This window comes from Oryza sativa, chromosome 3 (assembly GCF_034140825.1).
Source record: "Oryza sativa Japonica Group chromosome 3, ASM3414082v1".
NCBI lineage: Eukaryota > Viridiplantae > Streptophyta > Magnoliopsida > Poales > Poaceae > Oryza > Oryza sativa.
In genome coordinates, this window is record NC_089037.1 from 4,951,594 (window position 1) to 4,972,990 (window position 21,397).

General features: G+C 43.5%; 4 protein-coding genes across 5 annotated transcripts; all 4 read left to right on the forward strand.

Annotated features, from left to right (window-relative positions):
• The first annotated feature begins 1,357 nt into the window (after nt 1–1,357).
• On the forward strand, nt 1,358–3,829 carry LOC4331926 (GCN5-related N-acetyltransferase 9). 2 transcript variants are annotated; one of them, XM_015773299.3, is made up of 6 exons: nt 1,358–1,650; nt 1,770–1,841; nt 2,342–2,429; nt 2,806–2,953; nt 3,043–3,081; nt 3,395–3,829. In XM_015773299.3, the coding sequence occupies exons 1-6, from the start codon at nt 1,416–1,418 to the stop codon at nt 3,458–3,460; spliced, it is 648 nt and encodes a 215-aa protein (XP_015628785.1). In that variant the 5' UTR covers nt 1,358–1,415; the 3' UTR covers nt 3,461–3,829. The 2 variants fall into 2 exon arrangements, with proteins under 2 accessions (XP_015628785.1, XP_015628786.1); XM_015773300.3 differs by having other exon boundaries at nt 2,821–2,953.
• A 920-nt stretch (nt 3,830–4,749) lies between these two features.
• Nucleotides 4,750–7,363, forward strand: LOC4331927 (mitochondrial import inner membrane translocase subunit TIM22-3). Its single transcript, XM_015772825.3, has 5 exons — nt 4,750–5,000; nt 5,434–5,498; nt 5,583–5,655; nt 5,766–5,819; nt 6,944–7,363. Exons 1-5 carry the CDS (start codon nt 4,814–4,816, stop codon nt 7,174–7,176), a joined length of 612 nt encoding a protein of 203 aa, XP_015628311.1. The 5' UTR covers nt 4,750–4,813; the 3' UTR covers nt 7,177–7,363.
• A 751-nt stretch (nt 7,364–8,114) lies between these two features.
• Nucleotides 8,115–9,180, forward strand: LOC4331928 (cytochrome b561 and DOMON domain-containing protein At5g35735). Its single transcript, XM_026023675.2, has 2 exons — nt 8,115–8,258; nt 8,365–9,180. Exon 2 carries the CDS (start codon nt 8,478–8,480, stop codon nt 9,057–9,059), a length of 582 nt encoding a protein of 193 aa, XP_025879460.1. The 5' UTR covers nt 8,115–8,258; nt 8,365–8,477; the 3' UTR covers nt 9,060–9,180.
• A 9,868-nt stretch (nt 9,181–19,048) lies between these two features.
• LOC4331929 (cytochrome b561 and DOMON domain-containing protein At3g25290) lies at nt 19,049–21,188 on the forward strand. Its single transcript, XM_015776213.2, has 2 exons — nt 19,049–19,761; nt 20,371–21,188. Exons 1-2 carry the CDS (start codon nt 19,159–19,161, stop codon nt 20,920–20,922), a joined length of 1,155 nt encoding a protein of 384 aa, XP_015631699.1. The 5' UTR covers nt 19,049–19,158; the 3' UTR covers nt 20,923–21,188.
• Nucleotides 21,189–21,397: the final 209 nt, after the last annotated feature.

Sequence of the window (21,397 nt, forward strand, 5' to 3'; positions counted from 1 at the left end):
TTTAATTTATTATTTTCTATTGCCACTTATAGATGCTAAATTTAAATTTGTATATTCGTGTAGTGATACTATTTAGATTATAAGTAAGAAAGGGGAGATTAGAACCATATTTTCCCATTGAAATTAGAGTGTGGAGTGAAATATAAATGTGGAGTGCCATTGTGTCACGCTGGTGGACCTTACAATATAATGAAATTTTATATATCAAACTATAAGCACTCCATGTTAGACCCTAGTAGACTAATTACATCATAAGCTTGGTCAACTGAAGTGGTATTGTGAGCTGCATTCAAGGCAAGAAAATATATTATCCTTCCATACGCATGAAACGAAAAAAATTGCACAAATAAATATCACCTAAACATTTCTGCATAGTCTTAAGTTTTTCCCCTGCGTATAAGTAGCACGCACGTACACACCACACCGGCCTACGTGGGTGTATCCTAGCACATATTACTCCTAAATAACATAACACAGACTCACATTGCCTACGCCGAAATGTTACATGTTTATACAAATTTGGGTCGAACATCCCCCATGCTTACATGTGTGAATGTACTATCTCCTGACATTAGATACTAGGAAGATAGGACTAAGTACCAAGCTAAAAAACCTTAACCTCATCAAATTTGATCAACCTAACCGAGCTATGTTCAATTCACACTTGTTGAAATTTCTACCATGTAGTTTGTGCACTAAATTTTCTTTTACTTCTTTTACATGTATTAAGAAAATTTATGAATGTTAGAATATGGTTAAATATTATCCAAATGAATTTATTTTAATTTTCATATGCTTGTACAAATATTAGATACTCTAATCTTGTCAGATGATCAAAATTAAAAATAATTTGAAAATATAAAATAATACATACATGGGAGCAAGTATTAGTATGTCAATGTAATGGTAGATGATCTATCCCTACTAAATATACTCCAGCTGACCAGCAGAATAATTAAACCATAGACACATACATAATAATACCAGTCTTCTTCTCCAACATCACATAATGGTTTGTTATCTTCTCTGAACTGGTTCGTTTCTAATTGACTGTGTTTGTTTGTTTACCTATCTATAACACTCTTCTAAAGCAAACATGCCGTATCTCCATGCCAATTACACCTATTGCCAAAACACATGAAGCAACAAACTTAATAGCTTACTGTTACTGTACTGTGCAGTCATTCATGTGATCTCCATTCTCACAACTGAAATATGGCACCCAATCTGCATGAAATAATCGCCATTAGCTGTATAAGTGAATTACTAAATCCGAATACGTCAAATTGATACCCGCTTTTACAGCAAAATCGCGTACAGCACCTCAGAAGGAGAGGACTTCGTCACGACTCACGCCGCAGGCCGCAGCCCACGGTTTCGTGACCGTGGACGGGGGCCCAATTGGAAACCCTTCGATGGAGTCGTCGTCGTCGGCGGCGGCGGCCGTCGACGGAGAGGACGGAGGGGGCAGCAAGCGCAGCTGGTACGCGGTGGGGGAGCGGGCGGTGCTGGTGCCGTACCTGCGGGAGCACGTGCCGCGGTACCACGGGTGGATGAAGGATCCGGCGCTTCTGGAGGCCACCGCGTCGGAGCCCCTCTCCCTCGACCAGGAGTTCGACGTCCACCGCTCCTGGACCCTCGACCCGCTCAGTTCGGCTCCTTGCTCTCGCTGCTCCATCTCCCACTTCTATTTCGCCTCGATTTGGTGTGTTGAGATGTTGCGGTTGATTTGCTTGTTTCTTTTTTCTTCCGTTTTGTTCACTTCGCAGAGCATACGTTCATAGTGCTGGACAAGGACCTGATCGAGGGAGGGTTCGCGGTTGGCGATCCACACACTGAAGGTTCGCTACTCTATTGCCACATTGCTTTGTAGCACAGTTATATGTTACTAGCTTGTTTGACTTCATTCCGTGGACTGTGGTCTTGAATTGGGAAAACAAGTATTATATCGAATTATTTTGAATTTGAGATCGATTAGCAGAAGGAGATTGTTACATTACTGTTAAGCTAGATGGTTTGAATCCGAGACCCATTACCCCTATCATGTTAAATCCGTTAGCCAAGCATGTGGGATAAAACTTATGATATCCATGTTCTGGTATGTGAGTACGTATGTATGATCATTGATGAGTTGATTCAGCATATTTTGCCCTTTTGGTGGCTCTCCAATGAACTCATTGTTGTGCTACTAAAAACATACTCCTATTGTATTTGGTTTTCGGATTGTGCTACTAAAAACATCTTGTCATTTCAATTCTGTAGTTGTGTTAATGCTTTTAGTTTGATATCCAACAGTTGTCCAACTCTTGCTTGCTTTAATGCTCTGTGATATCAATTGCAGCGATGGTTGGTGATGTAAACATCTATATGAATGATCCTGATGATTTGCAACTTGCAGAGATAGAGATTATGATTGCTGAACACAAGAGGTATATAGATAAATGTTCTCCATTTAGTCCTTTTTCATTCATGGGAGTTGCGCAGATACCTCTTTTACTTGTAAGTTTTGACTGTCCAAATGGTGGCATCATATTCAGTTCCATATGCCTGAATATCTTTATTGAGGGCTTAAACTGCTGACGACTGCAAGGATGATAATGTCAAGTTAGCAAGTTTTGTTTTCAGGAGAATATCATGTGAATCTGTTATATAACTTTTTGCAATGCAATAATCAGAAACCACGTGAAAGTAGTTGTTTAACTCTTATTTGTTTATGTTATATTTCAAACAGAGGGGGGAAAATGGTGTTTGCAGTTAGAAAGTGATTGACTGATGGTGTTCGGCCATTTTACTCATTCTTTCCAGTACCTTTTGTTACAGCCGCGGAAAGGGACTTGGTCAAGAAGCAATATTAATCATGATGGCATTTGCAGTAGAGAAATATGGAATTCACACTTTCAGAGCAAAAATTAACGAATCAAATACAGCATCCTTAAAGCTGTTCAGAAAATTGGTGAGAATTTATCTGTTGAACATCCCTGTGTTTTTCTCTTTTTCTCATGTGGGCTAATTCAATATTGTATTTGTCTGGTTTGAACTCAGGGCTTCAAGGATGCTTCGTATAGTTCAGTGTTTAAGGAGGTACGCATGAATTTGTGGCTCAGTCCCTTGGCAAAAACATATAGGAGCATTCAACGTATTGTGTTTGCTATTGTTACAATTCCTCCACAAATTCTTTGTTAAATAGTGTTCAGCCAGTAAACCAACAGTTTGGTGTTAGTAACATGAAGAGCTTTATATCTCTTGTTTCTTCAGAAGTTCTTGATCCTTTATAAGACATCGACAACCACTTCTATAACCTGCAATTGGCAACAATTTGGAACGATAGCAGTAGCGGTAGTCAATACTATAGTCATCTAAAAACAGAACTTACAACACATTGTCTTTCTCTCAGGTGACACTGGAGGCACCCGCAACTGCACTACCATTGGTTTCTCCTCTGACCATAGGAAACTGGTGACATCTGAGTATCTGACTAAATTTCCGAAGCAGTTATTGGTGTTCCTCAACTGGGAAACAGGAAACTAACTGCGTTCCATGCTAAACTGACTACTGTATTATCTGCCCAACAATTTGCTTGGGATTAGAATAAACTTGTGTAGGCTTCTCGACTGCAACGTGATGCTGAACGGTTTGAACTTTTGATGGTGTGATGTTGTATATGTAGGGAGCTACCCGTGATGTTTTTCAAGAGAGATTTTCAACCACAAGGTGTGGAACAGGTTGCAGTAATCTCTAGAAAGTTTATGAAGGCGATGCATTGCTCACACTGTATACATATACATCGTTATCATGCATGGCACGAGAACACTTTTCAGTTAGCCAGAAATTTGTGTGCATTCGATTCGAGATCTGTAACTTGTACTGGTAGTAACTTGTAAGCCAGAAATGCCTACAGATAGCAACAAAACTGTTACTCGCCTGGAATTTTTTTTATTTATACATTTTTTTATTAAAATATTTACAAAAATAATTTTTTGTTTCGAAAATTTACAAATCTAATTGCCTGCCGCCCTTAAGAAGGGCGATATTTAAAAATCGCCCTCTCAAAGGGCGGCAAGGGACCTAAATACAAAATTTTTATTTGTGTTCAAACCCTTCCCACCGGTTTTAATTGCTTAAAAACTAATAATGCTTATTCGATACTCTAAATGATTTTAAATGGAAAAGTGATAAACTACAAAGTTATAGATCTCATCAAGATCTACAACTTTATATAAAGTTTATCTCCATCCAATGTCGTTTGAAATGTAGATCTGAGATTTTTTAAAATGTGTTTTATATTTTGTAACGAATATTTGGATATCTAAAACATCTTAAATGAAAAAGTTATTAACTACAAAGTTGTAGATCTCCTTGAGCTCTACCATTTTGATATAAAGTTTTATTTCATCTGACTTTATATAATATAATTTTAAATTGTAAAATTATAGAGCTAACAAGTTATGCTGGAAAATTTACATTTAGGTCCCTTGCCGCCCTGTGGAAGGGCGATTTTTAAAAATCGCCCTCCCAAAGGGCGGCAGGCGATTAGATTTGCAAATTTTCGAAACAACAAATTATTTTTGTAAATATTTTAATAAAAAAAAGTATAAATAAAAAAAATTCACTCGCCTGCTTGGTTGGGCTCGTATATCTGGCCCGGCCCACCAGATGGTTCTGACAGGTGGGACCCACTTGACAGTGTCCGAAACCCTGTCCTGAGCTGTAGCTCGCGTATAAACACGGGGACGCCTGGGCTGCGCAAACAAAACGCAAGACGATAACGAGGCAAAAGCAAGAGAAAGAGGGGGGGGTTGTGTTGTGAGCAGCGATGGCGGCGAAACGCGGGAGCGAGTCGGACGGCGACGAGCTCGGCGGCGGCGGCGCCGCCGAGGGAACCAGCCCCAACGACGGGGGCGCGTCTCCGCCTCCCCTCGCCGCCGCGCCCGCCGTATGCTTCATCCGCTCCGCCGGAGACTTCGCCGGTGGCGCCTTCATCGGATCTATCGTCGGATATGGTATTATTATCCCCGATTTATCGGTGTCCCTCTATGCGTTCGTGTGTTTCAGTCGCTGCTCTCGCTGTTTCTATTGTGGTAATCGCGAATTATTTTTTCTAGTTTTTGATTTTTGGTTCCTAGGGCACAGAGGGATATGGACTTTACAGTCTTCTACCCTTCTTTCCCATATCGTGCAAACGTAGCTCACTTCACACCTATCCTTAGTGTATGGTTGTAAGAATTCGTAATACATCTAGAATGCGTTTGATAATAGCACATCTTGTGCGGATTTTTTTATTCCTTGGCCTAAATTTGGATGTTTAGGTTAATGAAGATGCGATTAGTCTTTTTGTTAAGTGCCATCAATATGGATTAGTTCAGGTCATCTGTTGCACCTAGGTTTTTTTCCTCGTGTAAAATCATTGTGGTTTTAACTGGATTCTTTATCCAGGACAAGGTTTGTTCACTAAGAAGGGATTTAAGGGCTCATTCAGCACCGCAGGGTCTTCTGCCAAGGTTAGCTATTGATAATGTTAATGCAGTTCCTTTGCGTGGAAATCTTCCAGACACCTTGCTCATAACAGAAATTTGTTGGATTAGACTTTTGCAGTTCTCTCTGGCGTCCAGAGTCTGGTTGTGTGCTTGTTGAGAAGGCTGCGCGGCAAAGATGACAGTATGCGCATTGTTTTAGTTCCCTGTTTTTTGTTAACATCTTGGTAGTTTTTTAGATGGAACATCTTGGTTGCTGAATACATATCATTAATTGTCATGCTCCATTGGCAGTTGTTAATGCTGGGATAGCTGGTTGTTGCACTGGCCTTGCTTTGAGCTTTCCAGGTATGTTTGCATTCAATACACATGTTTTATTTTTGGTATACTGTTATATGGGAGAATGTGGTGCTGCATGATACTTTGATACTGGATGCCATTCTCAATTTTATGATATTTTTGCTTACTGGGTTTCATACAAAAGGGTCATTTCAGCAGTGAACTGCAATGCATGGATTCTACATTATAATGAATTTTCATGATCATTGTGGTTAGTACCGCTGCTTGTAGTCAGCAAACCATGTGCCTGTTCCATTGATCGCTAGATTTATTTCTGGTGTGCTTCTGGTCATGACATGATTTTGGCATGGAGTTTGTCTAAAAATACAAGACTGGAACTAATTGCTGTAGAATTCCTTCAACTAGGCCCTAATATATGAGTGTGAAATTTCAAAATTATGATAGCCTTGTGTCCTTGTCCATTTTATGATAAGAGACACATCATTCATGGGTTTGACAGCTAAGGGCACATGCTGCTTTAATTTCATTGGTATGAAGTCATGCAGGCAATCGAACTGATCAATTGATCATTACTGTACAGCTTTCTCAGTCCAGTTAAAATCATTTGTTCATGCATTACATGGCACACTTTATGTGGGACGGTTCACCCTACTTTTAGTGCCATTCTGTTTTAGCATACCAATACCATGCGATTCCTCAGTTTTTAGTTGTGCTTATGCATCATGCATGATAGGCAGTTAGGCACCACCCAGAAAGATCGTATGCTAATGGTTAACCTGGTGATATGGTTGGTAAACACATTAATAAGCATAATGCATCAAAGGTTGTGAAAACTGCACAGCTCTGTTGATTTACTGTCACATCTGTTATGTCATGGCATTCGTGCTCATGTTACATTTCAGTATAGTATTGAAGTGTACAAGGAACACTTTAGCTAGCACATATGTTGGGCTGGCCTTTGAATAAGATTAGGTGGAACGCAGATGTTAGCATTTAAAGGATACTTGAAACATGGACCTTTGCTGAATTTCTTTCATAATTAGAATCTATTATCGATACCAACCACTGTTGTCTGCTCATTATTGGACTACTCTTTTTTTATATGTATAACGAAGGATTATTGGACTACTGTGAAATTGCTTACATACATCTTTCTATATATATTAAACCAGGAACACCACAAGCCTTGCTCCAAAGCTGTGCAACCTTTGCAGCATTCTCATGCATCATGGAGGGGCTCAACAAACAGCAGGCTGCAATGGCACAGACACTTGGTGGGAGTGCTTTGACCGTTTCACACCAGAATGGTGGCGTTCTCCCACCATTCACTCTGCCACCACTTCTTGATGCATCAGATGCTTTATCTTCATGCTGCCAGCCCTTAGTACTAAAGCCGAAGCACTAGACTCTTCAGCATAGGGAGAAGGAGATGCTCAAGAAAGCTATAGCTTAGTGAATTTTGTTTTGGGACATGTCTCATATCTAGATTTGCTTTCTGTATGACGCCAGGTTTTTCTTGCTGCACTGTGGCAAGCGCTGGCTTAACTAGATTTCATTGGTTTGGCAGATAAAATTTAAGAAAAATTCGTCTCTGTGGCACCTGTTCTGTAATCTTTCCATCTTGCTATCCATATCTGGGATGCTGAACGTTATCAGTTATCACTGAAAGCAATGGTATTCTTCATATTTATCACTGGAAGCAATGTTATCAGTTATTTCTGGTGTACTGGTATAGTATATCCTGCTTGCACCTTAGTAGCCAAACAAAGTTCACTCCAACCAGGTTTCAGGTGTCACCTCCTCTATCTTAGTAACTTGGCCAACTCTTCCATCTTCAAGACTCCAACCATAAGCCATTTGCCGCTGATCAAGCTTGGACGACGCTTTCAATGTACTTGTCCGGCAAACAAGGCGACCTCCGCCACTCAGCTTCAGACCGAGGCGAGAAAACTCGTTTCACGTCAGGATGAGCTCTGGATTGCATCCCCAATCCCCTGTGTGTATTGACTTTGTGTGAATAAAAACAAGTATTAAAAACTACCGAAGGCGACGGCCTGTGACGGCAGCCTCCTCATCACGGCAAGTCGGCACACACCGTGACACCCGCGGTTGAAAAACATGTGGTTTGCTTTTTGGGAAAAAAAAATCACGCGGCCTGTGAAAAAAGAGAAGAGGATGAATGAATGCGACGCGACTGACCGCAGTTCGACGGGCGGCATGCTACGGCGTGTACGGCCGTGCAGGCACGCGTCACGCCTTCATCAGGGTTGTTGGCGCAGACCGCTACCCACGAAATCGACGCACGTGTAGACATCATGTGACACACAGATCGTGGATCTCACTGGATGGATGGCAGCAGCAGAACGCATCACCGAGCGAATGTCAAACGCCGAGACCAGTTAGCTGCGAAAATACAGAGCTTTAGGCCGCGGGGTGCACGGTGCACCGATGCTGATCTCTGCAAAGCTCGTCTTCGAAATGTAAAAGGTGCGACCAGTTCGGTTTACTGTTCTGAATTTCTTCGCGGAATTCAACTCCAAAACCTGAATCTTGCACCCCACACGCGCGGGTTTCCAACCTCCGAACCCAACAGGCAACAGCTGAGCTTCACCTCGCCGGTACAAATACTCCGCCTCGCCCCTCTCGCCAGCCTCACTCCTTCGCGCCTTCGCCTCCCTACCGCGTGCTAGCTACTCGTCCACCACCATGGCGCGGCTAGGACGCTCGGCGTGGCTCCTCGCGGCGGCCGTGCTACTGTACGCGGCGGCGGCGCAGCCGGACTGCGCGAACGCGACGTTCCAGGCGGGCCGGACGTACCGGCGGTGCGACACCCTGCCGGTGCTCGGCGCCAGCCTGCACTGGACGTACCACCCGGCGAACGGCACCGCGGACGTCGCGTTCCGCGCGCCGCAGAGTAGCAGCGGCGGGTGGGTGGCGTGGGGCATCAACACCCAGGGCGCCGGCATGGTCGGCAGCAGCGTGTTCATCGCCTCGCAGATCAACGCCACCGGCGCCGGCGCCGGCGGCGTGTCCGTCGTCACGACGGTGCTGGAGAGCTTCAGCCCCAGCCTGAGGAACGGGACCCTCAGGTTCGACGTGCCGGCGCCGCCCGCCGCCGAGTACTCGGCCGGCGCGTACACCATCTACGCGACGGTGGCGCTGCCGGGGAACTCGACGACGCAGAACATGGTGTGGCAGGCCGGGCCGGTCAGGGGAGGGGCCATAGCGATGCACCCGACGACGGGGGCGAACCTGAGGAGCACCAAGAAGCACGACTTCACGTCTTGATGCGTAGTAGGCTTAGGAATAAGCATTATTATTATCATTGCCATACCATACAGCATATGTTTCTGATGTTGTTTGCTATCGGTTTTTATACTAAATAAAAGTGCAATGTGTTGAGGAATTACTAGCAAGTTTTGGCAGATACTCGCTCCATTTCACAATGTAAGTCATTCTAGCATTTCTCACATTTATATTGCTGTTAATGAATCTAGACATATATAAATGTGAGAAATGTTAGAATGACTTACATTGTGAAATGGAGGAAGAATCTTGCTACTTTGTTCGATGGTAAAAGGTTTGTAACGTGTAGACAGACGATCGGTGGAGCTCCAACTACGCACGATTCTGTTTTTAGCCGATACGGGGTGTTCAACCCGAGCAAGATGACATCAAGTGTTCTTGCGATGAGACGGACATAGAACAGTGGAGTGGACAGGCCAGCTCGTCGCCATTTTCACCGAACTCGTCGAGGGGCCTATGCGCATCTTCAGTCTTGATCAGGTCGCGGATGGCGTGGTCGGAGCTGGAAGAAGGATTGGCTGACGCTGTGCTCTGTTCATGGACAGAGGAGATGCTTTCGCGGTAACAGGATATAATTCCCAAGATTCATTGAAGCTGATGGTGTTGCTACGGTTGCTGTATGCTACTCGATAGAAAAACGTCAGTACTGTCCAGCGTTCCATGGTTACATAGAACCCATGATTCCGTGAACGCTTTTTGGTTCGAACCGAATATGTAGGATTAACCCGTGATAATTTGTAATATCAATGCATCCGGATAAGTAATTCCAAATTTCCAATGCGATTATGGGTGTGTAACGTAAATGTTCGCAGCCTTGCCAATGACATGCCTGCCATGAGCCCATGACATATTGACACCGACACATACACTGCATAAAAATCAAGTGTGACAATAGGGGAACATATATTACCATCTGGAGTTAGGTCAACGCGCACTTTTCTAAGGAGAAATTAATACGTGTCCGTGGTCGATGGTCGGGACGAAGTCACCGCTCCTTGTGGTTTTTCAGGGAATGTTGGAACAAGTCCGTAATTACGTAGCAATCGACGTCTGCCTCCGAAATGAAATGTAAGACACGGCAGTAGAAACAAATTATCCGACAATTACAAGGCAACCTAGTTGATCATGTTAAATTATCCGACAATTACAGCGCGCACTTCATGAAGCCTGCAAAAAAGATCAGATGCGAAGTAATTATCGGAGTATGGCGGCGGCGGCGCGTACACGATCTACGTGACGGTGGCGCTGCCGATGAACTCCACGACGCAGAACACGGTGTGGCAGGCCGGGCCGGGCAGCACCGGGGCGATTGCGTCGCACCCGACGTCGGGGCAGAACTTGCGGAGCATGCAGAGGCTTGATTTCTTGTCCGGGAAGAGCGCCGGAGCCTCCAACTCCAGGATGCCGTGATTGCGTAATTTTCAGATGCTGTAATCACATAAGATATGTCAGTGGCTCAGTGGCAGTGTGTCTTGTTTTCACTGTAAACCTGAATTCTGGAATGGAACAGTTTCTCTTTGTACACGGCGAGCACAATCGGAGAAATGGCTTGATTGAATTTGGCAAGGATTTAACACCTTTGGATTGTTCAACATCCACTTCGGTGGCGGCGTCTTCATCCATCGCGCCGGTGTTGTCCTCGTACTTGACCGTTTAACCCCTCCGCTGCCGGCGTGCATCTGATTCAGGGCTTCAGGCTGCGTGGGGGAGTATGTGGTGGGCCGTATTATCTGGGCTCTGGAATGAAGGAACAGGCCTAGTAAACTTCAGGCCCTAGCATGGACGGTCCATATGGGGCCCGCTATGGTAGCGATCCTGTTTGTTCAGGTTTTCGTGGGCCTACAGCCTCAACGCGAAGGAATAAGTCCACACTGATTCCCTGATTCAATGAGCCACGTCAGACTAGGCCAACAAGCCAGGTCAGCAAAAAAAAAAAACACCCTCACTTACGGAATGGCCACTCTGGCTCGCGCCGCCTGCTTGGTGCATAGTGCTAACTACTCCTAGGAGTAATTAACCCTTTTGACATAATCACACTATCACATTGACAGCGCCAACGCCGTTGCTTATCCGTGTGATCAATGGCATCATTTCGTTTCCGGATCAAGGACGATAGGTGTGAATCAGAGAATCAATTCAGAGGTACCTGTCTTAGAGCATCTCCAACAGCCTCTCTAAATAACTCTCCAAGCCAAATTTTAGCCATTCTAGTGAAAAAACATCCTTTAACAGCCTCTCCAACCAGATAGCTAAGCCATCTGACTGGCCAAAACCCTCCCTCCACCTCCACTAGCCAAATTTGGCCAGCCAAAATGACTGGCCAACTGTGGGCCCCACGCACATTAACATCCGGCTATTCTCTCTCATTGTTGCACGCGACCGCACGGTCGTCCGCGGCCTCCGCCGACGTCCGCGCCATCGCCGGCCACGGCCTAAGCTACCGTAGTCCACGCCATCACCCGCCATGACCGTCGCCGCCATCCGTGTCGTCGCTGACCGCGACCTCCGCCGTCGTCCGCGAGCCCCGCCGCCGGCCGCGGCCACGCCGTCGCCCGCCGCCGCTGGCACGAGCTCTGCAGAAGAACGAGCAGAGGATGGGAGAAAGGGGGAGGAAGAAGAAAGAGAAGAATAACAGGTGGGGTCCATTGGTTAATAGAGAGTGGGATGTAAAGAGTCTGTTGAAATAGAAGATAAATTTCACTCTCTAAATTTTTGTTAGACTGGTCAATTAGATATTTGGAGAGTCAAAAATAGCCGCACTGTTAGAGATGCTCTTCCATCCCAAGGCAAACGACTTCGTGTGTGTCATCTAGATCCGCCGCGCGATATCCGATATGCAGGCTGTTCCTCATTCGACCAGATCTGTTCATCCGCCAAGGGGCAGAGAGCGACTTCAGTTGCTACGGCGTGTACGGATGTTACTCCCTGGCACGTTTCGATCTGACCTCTTGTACTCCCTCTGTTCCAAAATAAGTTCTGCGCCTAACTTTAACCATTCATCTTATTTAAATTTTCTTTTTAAAAAAATTAAAAACATAAGTCATGAGTAAAGTACTATTTATGTTTTATCATCTTATATCAACAAAAATGCTAATTATAAAAAAATTTCGAATAAGACAAACGATCAAAATTGGACGCGAAAACTTATGGTTGCACTTATTTTGGGACGGAGATAGTAACTGCTACAGCCAGATCAACGGACTGCAACATCGCCAAGCATGTCTTTGCATGACGTGTGGCAGGAAATCATCTAGGGAAGTGTTAAATCAAATGCAGTCATCGTGGACAAAATACCTGGCCAGGGACATGTTGCAAGGTGTCAGGTGTTGAAACTTGAAAGGCGTTGATCAAAGTGTGCACGGTCACCTGTCATCCAAATGAAAAGTGCGGCCCGGCAGACGGCAGTGGAACCTGTCCGGTGTTTCTAGGATCTGAATGTGCACAGCTCTATAGCTTAGCTGAGCTAATTCGATTAGAGCAGGTGAACCAACTCTTTATAATTACGATACTAACCAGGACGAAGCGAACGGAAGCTGTCGAGGGCAGCTACTACAATCAAACAACAGAAGAGGAATACGCACACACCAGTTGACAAAATAATTTTCCATGTCTGAACCGAAAGCAACACTCGACATGTTTGTTCAGAGTTTCACAAGATTAATAATGGACAGGACCCAGCATCAGGGCGGCTAGAGCCTGGAAGCAACGAATGCGTGCTGTCCTATGATTCTCATCATTCAAAAGTTCGGTCGCGGCAATTAATTTAACGCATAAAACTAGTACAAGATTGTGGAGTATTAGAATTTTTAATATCTGAGGGAAAGAACTACGTACTACAAGAACTTGGATCATTCAGCATATATAGCAGTTATGGACCAACGAGCTACTTGTTGGAGACCTAACTACCGGTCAATATATCTGCTACACCAACTTTCACGTAAGATACAGTATTTTTTTCTTTTTGTCACAGAAATGTTGAGCATTTTCTATTGTTCTAGTATTTGAGTATTCGGTATTTGGATTAATCAGCCTTTGTACCACATGTTCCTAATTTGATCAGCATGTACTAAGTCAAAATTCAACGACCAGTTCGTGATAACTATCATTATGTATTTTGTAAATTAATATTTTGCGTTCCTACTTCGCACCTTCGTTTATCCGCGGTCGCTTAGTAAGACTGAACACAAAGACCGAAATGGATAATAGTCTGAAAGATGTGAACTACCATTTGCACGTAAAGAAAATTATTAGTGCTGATACGAACCACTTCTACTTGTATTATAAAAAAAGGATTAGGACAAATAAGGAGGGTTTTGGTTATCAAATAATTGGAAGAAAATGTGAGTGTATTAAGAATTGAACACGAAACCTTGAGAATGAAACCACACTCCTTACCACTCCAATAAAAGTGCATCTCCTTCTTGCATTATATTTTTGTTGTGACAAGATTGAGAAGGATCCAATATCTTACTAGCTAGTATCATAAGTTAGTAGGCTAGTTAGTGGGTTAGAGGTCTAGTTAATCTGGATTCGAGACTCAATTCCTCCGGTCCTCCTTAATACCATTGATATGGAAGTCATTCCTTTCATATCCATATCCACTTTTAAGGATGTTCGAAAGCGGAGTTGTTATTTGACGCGCATGTGCCAGAAACGGAACTGCCGCACGCCAGTCGGCGCTCCTCACTCGTTTTGTCGTTTTCTTTCTCTCTTTTTTTTGCCATTTTTTTCTTTTTCTTTTTTCCCATCTTTTTGCTTCTTCTTTTTTTTTCGCTCCCCCTCCACTCAAGAATTTTCCTTTTTTTCATGTTTTTTTCCAATATTTTTAATCGTTAGCACACATGTTTTCGAAATATTTGAGTCGAAAGTTTTCAAATCTTAACTTGAAAGTTTTCCAATCTGAAGAAAGTTTCAAATCTAGAGTTGTAAGTTTTCAAATTTCAAGTCGAAAGTTTTCAAATCTGAGTCGAAAGTTTTTAAATCTGAGTTGAAAGTTTTCAAAATTTGTCTTACAAAATTAAATTTTGAGTACAAAATTTTCAAAATTTGAGTTGAAAGTTTCACATATAATTTTTTTTCAATCTGTTATGGAAAAAAATCTTTTCTTAATTACCGTCATTATCCTAAACTAACTCAGTTAGGTACGTTAACTCTTAGGAAAAAGCGCGCGCGCCAACTTTTCCGGTTTGAAAGATTGATGTCATCGACTACACTTGTTAGGGATTGGTCTGTTTTTTTAGACAATTGGATTTTTATTGGATAATGATGGCTGTCGGGCGACCGGGCGGGGGGAGGAAAAATCGGTCGCTCACCCCGCCCCCGCCCCCGCCCCCGCGCGCACGCTGATATCGCTGGCCCCACCACAATACCTGTCCCCACCTGTAACAAATCAACCACATATTTTTAAAACCCTCTATTAAGGGAATTTGGTTTATTTTCTGTTCCACAAAAAATGTTTTACCTAGTGTACTCACAATGTTTCACTATGTATAGATCTAATGTTGCAGTAAACTGAAATATTCCATTGCAAAAAAAAAACCCACATATTTTGGAAACCCCCTATTAAGGGAATTCGTTTTATTTTTTATTCCATCAAAAAAATATTTTACCTAGTGCATTTATAATAGTTCACTATGTATGGATCAAATGTTGCAGTGAACTGAAACAATCTTTCACTATTTGCTAAAACGTTGTTTCTACATAAGGTGAAACAACACCCAATTTAAACGAGTGAAACATTTTTGATCTACTTAGTGAAACAATTCCGATATACCTGGTGGAACATCGTGCAATATTTAAAAATAATTCAATAATAAGCTAAAAAAATTGTCGTCGGAATATATCCATGTGGGTCTTGTTTTCAAGATTTAATTGCAACGAATTTAATGGTGCAATCGAATCATGATTTGGATAAGTAATTTAAGAGAAAAATCGGTTTAAAGTAGTTTTTGCACGTAAATCGGGCGCTGAGATTTTTCTACAAATCGTCGGGCGCCCGAGCCGTAGGCGGCCCCATTTTTATTAATCCGGCCTCTATATCCACGAGGGATATACACAGCCAACAGAATACAAGAGCACTTAGACCATGTTTAGATGGAACTAAAACTTTTAAGTCCCTATCACATCATATGTTTGGATAATAATTATAAATATTAAACGTAGACTATTAATAAAACCCATATATAATCTTGGACTAATTCGCGAGATAAATCTATTGAGCCTAATTAATACATGATTAGCCTATCTGATGCTACAGTAAACATTCTCTACTTATGGATTAATTAGACTTAAAAAATTTGTCTCGCAAATTAGCTTTCATTTATATAATTAGTTTTGTAGGTAGTCTATATTTAATATTTTAAATTAGTGTCTAAATACAGAGACTAAAGTTAAGTCTCTCGATCCAAACACCACCTTACACTCATAACTCAACAAAGAGAAAAACATACAACCGAAAAACGGAAAACCTACAACCTCAACAATCTGAGCAAGTTAAGATATTTTAGTACAAGCACAAGTGAACCTCTAACTCCAAATAGCAGGATGTTCTCAAAATGATTGCTGAAGTAAGTTGACGAAACATATCAACATTTGAGCTAAACATACCTACGGTTAATATGAACCTTGATAAAGCAAAAGGACAAGAAACACGAACTCTCCAAGGACAGTAGTAGTACTGCACTACTGCTTATTAAAAGTTCTACTATACTTCCTCCATCTAAAAAAAGTCAAACTCTAGATTTCCGTACCAACATTTGACTGTCCGTCTTATATGAGATTTTTTTATAATTAGTATTTTTATTATTGTTAGATGATAAAACATAATTAATACTTTATGCGTAACTTATCTTTTTAATTTTTTTTCATAATTTTTTCAAATAAGACGGACGGTCAAACGTTAGACACGGAAATTAGGGTTTGTCTTTTTTTAGGACGGAGGGAGTATATGCAAAGAAAAGTATTTGATAGGTAACTTTGGATATTACTGCCCATTTCAGCGCCTTTTCTCCAACTTTTTTCCCCATGAATTGTACTTTTCCAGGTTCTGAATTTTCAGTGATAATATAAAGCTCCTCTTTGATGGAAATGCTAGCAACCATCATTTTTGTTCCTTTGGTCATATTCCAGCTTTTGTCCAGTGTTGAACATGTCGTCAGAAATTCTTCCAATAGTAAGCGATCGCATCGATTGCGTTATTCGATATTCAGTTATCTCCAAAATAGGAGACGACTCAGCGAGGAGATTTACCCGTTTACTTTTCTTTCTCGATCTTGGAAGCAATATCTGTATTCGTTTTCTTCTAGCTAATATTACCAAACAGCAGAAAGAGACTGATCTCTAACATAAGGAAGGCAATGCATAAGGACAGCTCTATCGTGGCAGAAAAGAACCAGAAACCCCAACTTGACACACTACGTTGTACATCATGAACCTGAAGTAGTACATCGTGTACTTCCTTTTGAGTAGTACAAATGTACTGCGGTACTGCCTGTTTGTGAGGTGCTATGATTGTTCATCTCGTTTTCGCATAGAGATTTCAATGTGAGAAGTTCGGTTGGGACATCGGTTCGGTATGAGTATGTGCAATCGCAATCCTGACCAACTGCATGGATTTTATATTTAATTAATCCAGTAGAAATGAAAGCGACTAGCGTCTAGAAGTCTTCAGGTTTGTCCTCGCCGCGGTTGCTAGTTCTCTGGCCCTTCAAAATTCAAATATTCAATGCAGTATACTCGTCTACTATTTCGAGATAGGCCTTCCGTTTCGGGCTTTGCCGGAATGACGGTTTTCGCGAAATCCGGTGAAAAGCCGGCAGATTCCGAACAAATTTCATAAACCAAAATTTGAATATAAATTCCCTAAGTTTACCGATAAGCTCGCGAAAACAGGTCGTCTTTAGCGAAATTCCGAGCAAAATCATTTAAATTTCGAGGTGAACTATTTTTTTTCTTTTTTTAAGTTCGTTATTCTTTTCTTTACTACGGTAAATTTCAGTAAATACAAGGAGTACATCAATTTTTCCGAAAATTTCTATCCCAATAAGTTATATGAATATCATACTATTTATAAGATTTTATTTTTTTTTCTTTTTTATCAATTTAAATTTGAATTTGGATGAAACTCATCGAAATCTCAGACAGCTTGTACTTTCGAAACCTAAAATTTCACGGAATTCGACTGGTTTTCGTCAGAATTGTGAACCTAACTCTGAATCCTTTTGGTCCATTCTTGATAGTCAAATTCATCTGTATACATACACGGGAGCGTTCATCTTGCCAGTAGCCAACTATGCCAATAACAGCTAAAACGGGAGCGTTCACGGAGTAAACTAGTAAAAGCTAGAGCTGAAATGAACGACCAAGTCACTTTGCTTCGTCACAGAACCAAAGCAAAGCCACAAACAGTTCAGCTCCTACTTGCGTACGGTCGTCTGCTTATACTGTCAGTACACGGTGTCAAAGTAGCTGCAGAAGCCAACAGATATTCGTAGAAATATCAGATACGTACAGACATCGCACCAGATTGCATTGGAAAACTGGACACAAAAACGGAAGGCAAAGAGTAAAGACTAGTCTACGTGACGAACATGTCGATAATCCTGGAGTCTGATCAGGTTGTAAATAAGGCCCGGTCATGCGTTTTCAGAGAAACGCGTGTTTGGCGTCCATATGGCACGCGCCTTCAGCACTTCAGCCTGCCGCAAGACCAAGAAATATTGCAGCCTCCAACAACTCATCCCGTGTGTTCATTCTACGTAGATCCGGGAGACGACTCTGTCGACGACGCTAGCCGGCCTGTCGGATGCACGTGGGGAAAAAATCTGCTAATCCTCTGCTTACAGGCTAATCTACTCCTATGCGTTTATGACATCGCATCGATATGAAATTCAGCATCATTGTGTAAAGAAATTACAAAGGTTGAGATTTTTAGGAGCTTATATTTAGTACAGTGCCAGCTTTAGATATATATATTAAAAAACGAACTGTCAGTCTGTCAAGGGCATGCTAACATCAGAAAATTGAAAAGAACACATGCGCAATTGCCTGAGGCAAAAGAAAAGGATGGCGGGACGAGGACGAAAGGTAGCAGAAGCAAACGGTTTGACCGAGCTGTCCGAGCAGAAACACGGGGGGGTACAGTCCTGAACTTGCTCTTTCACCTAATCCTCTTGCAGTTTTTCTATTGGTTTCTGCCTCGCCAGCTTCAACTACTCTCCTCCAGGCAACCCACTAAACGTGGAAAAGGTCTGCATCCATCCGACCTCTGCCGTTGTGGTGCAGGCATTGAGGCGTATGAGTATGACTACGTGCAGCCGATCTGGAGATAGTGCCAATTGTAAAACAATTGTGACAGTTTAATGGCATAGGCATACTCTGCAATGTCCATTCGCTGAAACAATCTTTTTACTGAAACAAATAGGAGAACGTAGTAGGTGACTTCAATCCGTTGAAATAAACAAGAACCTTCAGAATATGCCTCCTATGCATAATCTAAACAAAAATAATGCCTGCACTTCACGGCATACGGTCCGGTGTACAGACTGAACCATAAAAAAGACGTGAATATTAGAGAATGATCTAATATCAAATAATTAAAAGAGCTTTCGAACCCAGGTTGTCTAGCCCACCACCTTGTGAAGCTAGTCGAAAGACTTCTGGACGTTTCTTGTAGAGTCTGAACCATAATTTAAGTTTTTTTAAGAAAATAATTTTAGTTTTTTTAATGTAAAGGCCATAATTTAAGTTTCCCTAGAAGTTTTAACGGGCACATGTCTGAATGAATTATACCACCTCGATTATTCAGGCACCTAATAAGGTACTAGTTGAAGGCTGCTAACTCCCAACATGACATGTATAGTGCTGATGACCATGTCAAGTTATCAACTGTGAAGCTTCGAGCCACACGCCTACTCCCCCAACAACCGCGCGAGGAGCTTGCATATAAGCCTCTCCCTTTCCCAAATCCTCTCACCAGCAGCAGCAGCTTCACGCCTCTCCTACTGCACATTGCACCTCGAGTCCAGAGGCTGAGAGAGCTCACGGGGAGAAGCAAACCAAAAGCCCAAAGGACTTTTCTACCATGGCGTGGCAACTCCTCGCCGGCGTGCTGCTGCTGCAGCTCGCGGCGAGCGCGGCGGGGCAGCAGCAGTGCCTGTCCGCGACGTTCCAGAACGGGCAGACGTTCCTGAAGTGCAACCCGCTGCCGGTGCTCGGCGCCAGCCTGCACTGGACGCACCACGCCGAGAACGGCACGGCGGACGTCGCGTTCCGCGCCCCGCAGCAGAGCAGCGGCTGGGTCGCCTGGGGGATCAACACCCGCGGCACCACCATGCCCGGCAGCAGCGTGTTCATCGCCTCGCAGGACGGCAGCGGCTCCGTGTCCGTCCTCATGACCGTGCTGGAGAACACCAGCCCGAGCCTGACCAACGGCAGCCTCAGCTTCGACGTGCTGTCCCCGCCCACCGCCGACTACACCAACGGCGTGTACACCATCTTCGCCACCATCGCGCTGCCCAACAACTCCACGACGCAGAACACCGTGTGGCAGGCCGGGCCAGGGAGCACCGGGAACGTCGGCCAGCACGCGACGTCCGGCCCCAACGTGCAGAGCATGCTGAGGCTCGACTTCAGCTCCGGCCAGAGCACCGGTACCGCCTCCAACTCCAGGCTGCACCGCCGTAACGTAAGTTCTTCTCCTCCTCCTTGTTGATCGATTCAGTGAACTTTTTCAATTAGAGGATGTTGCTTCTCGAGTTTATTTTAGACGTTAGGCATGTCACCAACTAACGATAGGTAATCAACTAGAGGTCAGTCATCGGTGTCATCCTTTTAAAGATTTTCATTTTAGGATCGCCGAATTGTTTTGATCAGATATTCCATTCCAGTTGAGTTGAGGATGACTGGAGGATTGAGAATTAATCCTGTTGGATTGATCAATTGACATGATGATATACATAACCTAACCAAATAGATAGGCAATTTTGGCGGCTAACTTTTAATAACACGATGTGGTTAGTTCAACAACCGGATAGAGATGGGATTAGGAGACGTTATCCCTTCTGCTCATCTGTTTCTAGAAAAAAAAAATGAAGGGTCAAAATTCAACTCCGAGAAGCAACCAAGCCTGCAACTGTCCCAACTTTTGTGACATGCAGTTGCTCAAGTTGCTCAACCAGTACACACAATTTTCTTTTTCATAGTTGATCACGAAACAACTACTTGTTTGGTTTAATTTGATTCGAGATTATCCTTAATCTGCACCAAACTAATCAACGCATGGTCGTACGTACAGATCCATGGCATCCTGAACGCGGTGAGCTGGGGCATCCTGATCCCGATGGGCGCCATGATCGCGCGCTACCTCCGCGTGTTCGAGGCCGCCGACCCGGCATGGTTCTACCTCCACATCACCTGCCAGCTCTCCGGCTACATCCTCGGCGTCGCCGGCTGGGCCCTCGGCCTCAAGCTCGGCAGCGAGTCCAAGGGCATCACCTACAGCGCCCACCGCAACATCGGCATCGCCATCTTCTGCCTCGCCACGCTCCAGGTGTTCGCGCTGCTGCTGAGGCCCGACAAGAAGAACAAGTACAGGTTCTACTGGAACATCTACCACCACTCCGTCGGCTACTCCGCCATCGTCCTCGCCGCCGTCAACATCTTCAAGGGCCTCGACATCCTCAAGCCGGCCAGCGGCTGGAAGAGGAGCTACATTGCCATCCTCGCCACGCTCGCCGGCGTCGCGCTCCTGCTCGAGGCCATCACCTGGGTCATCGTCCTCCGGCGGAAGAAGAGCGACAAGTCGTCGTCGCCGTACGGCGCCACCAACGGCAACGGGCGCGCGTAGTTTGATCAGCATCTGATCGACGTGTGCCTTGCGCTACGGCCTACGGGTGTGTAGTTTTGCTGCGATGTGTGTGTGTATTTGTCTTCTGCTAGCTGTGTATCTTCCATTTTTTGTTACTGCTTCTGTAGACTACGTAGAGGTTCAGAGATTATTTCTTTTCCTTTTTTTTTTTACATTTTCAGGTCTCACGATGACACATTTGTATACATTTTTTTTCACCTTGATGTATGATTACCTTTATTTATGCATACGTTTGATTACGATTAGATGGCACCTCCCTCATGAGAATCTCTGAAAGTTCATTGGTTGAGACGTTGAGTGGGTATACAAGTAGTACAAATTTTGCTGATATATACATTTTACTGTTTTTGTCACTAGCGAAGGAAGTTTCCGGCTAGAACGATTCAACCATTGGATAACGTCATTTGCAAGCACTTAGGTGAAAACAACATGTGGATGTTTTCTAGTAGAGGGA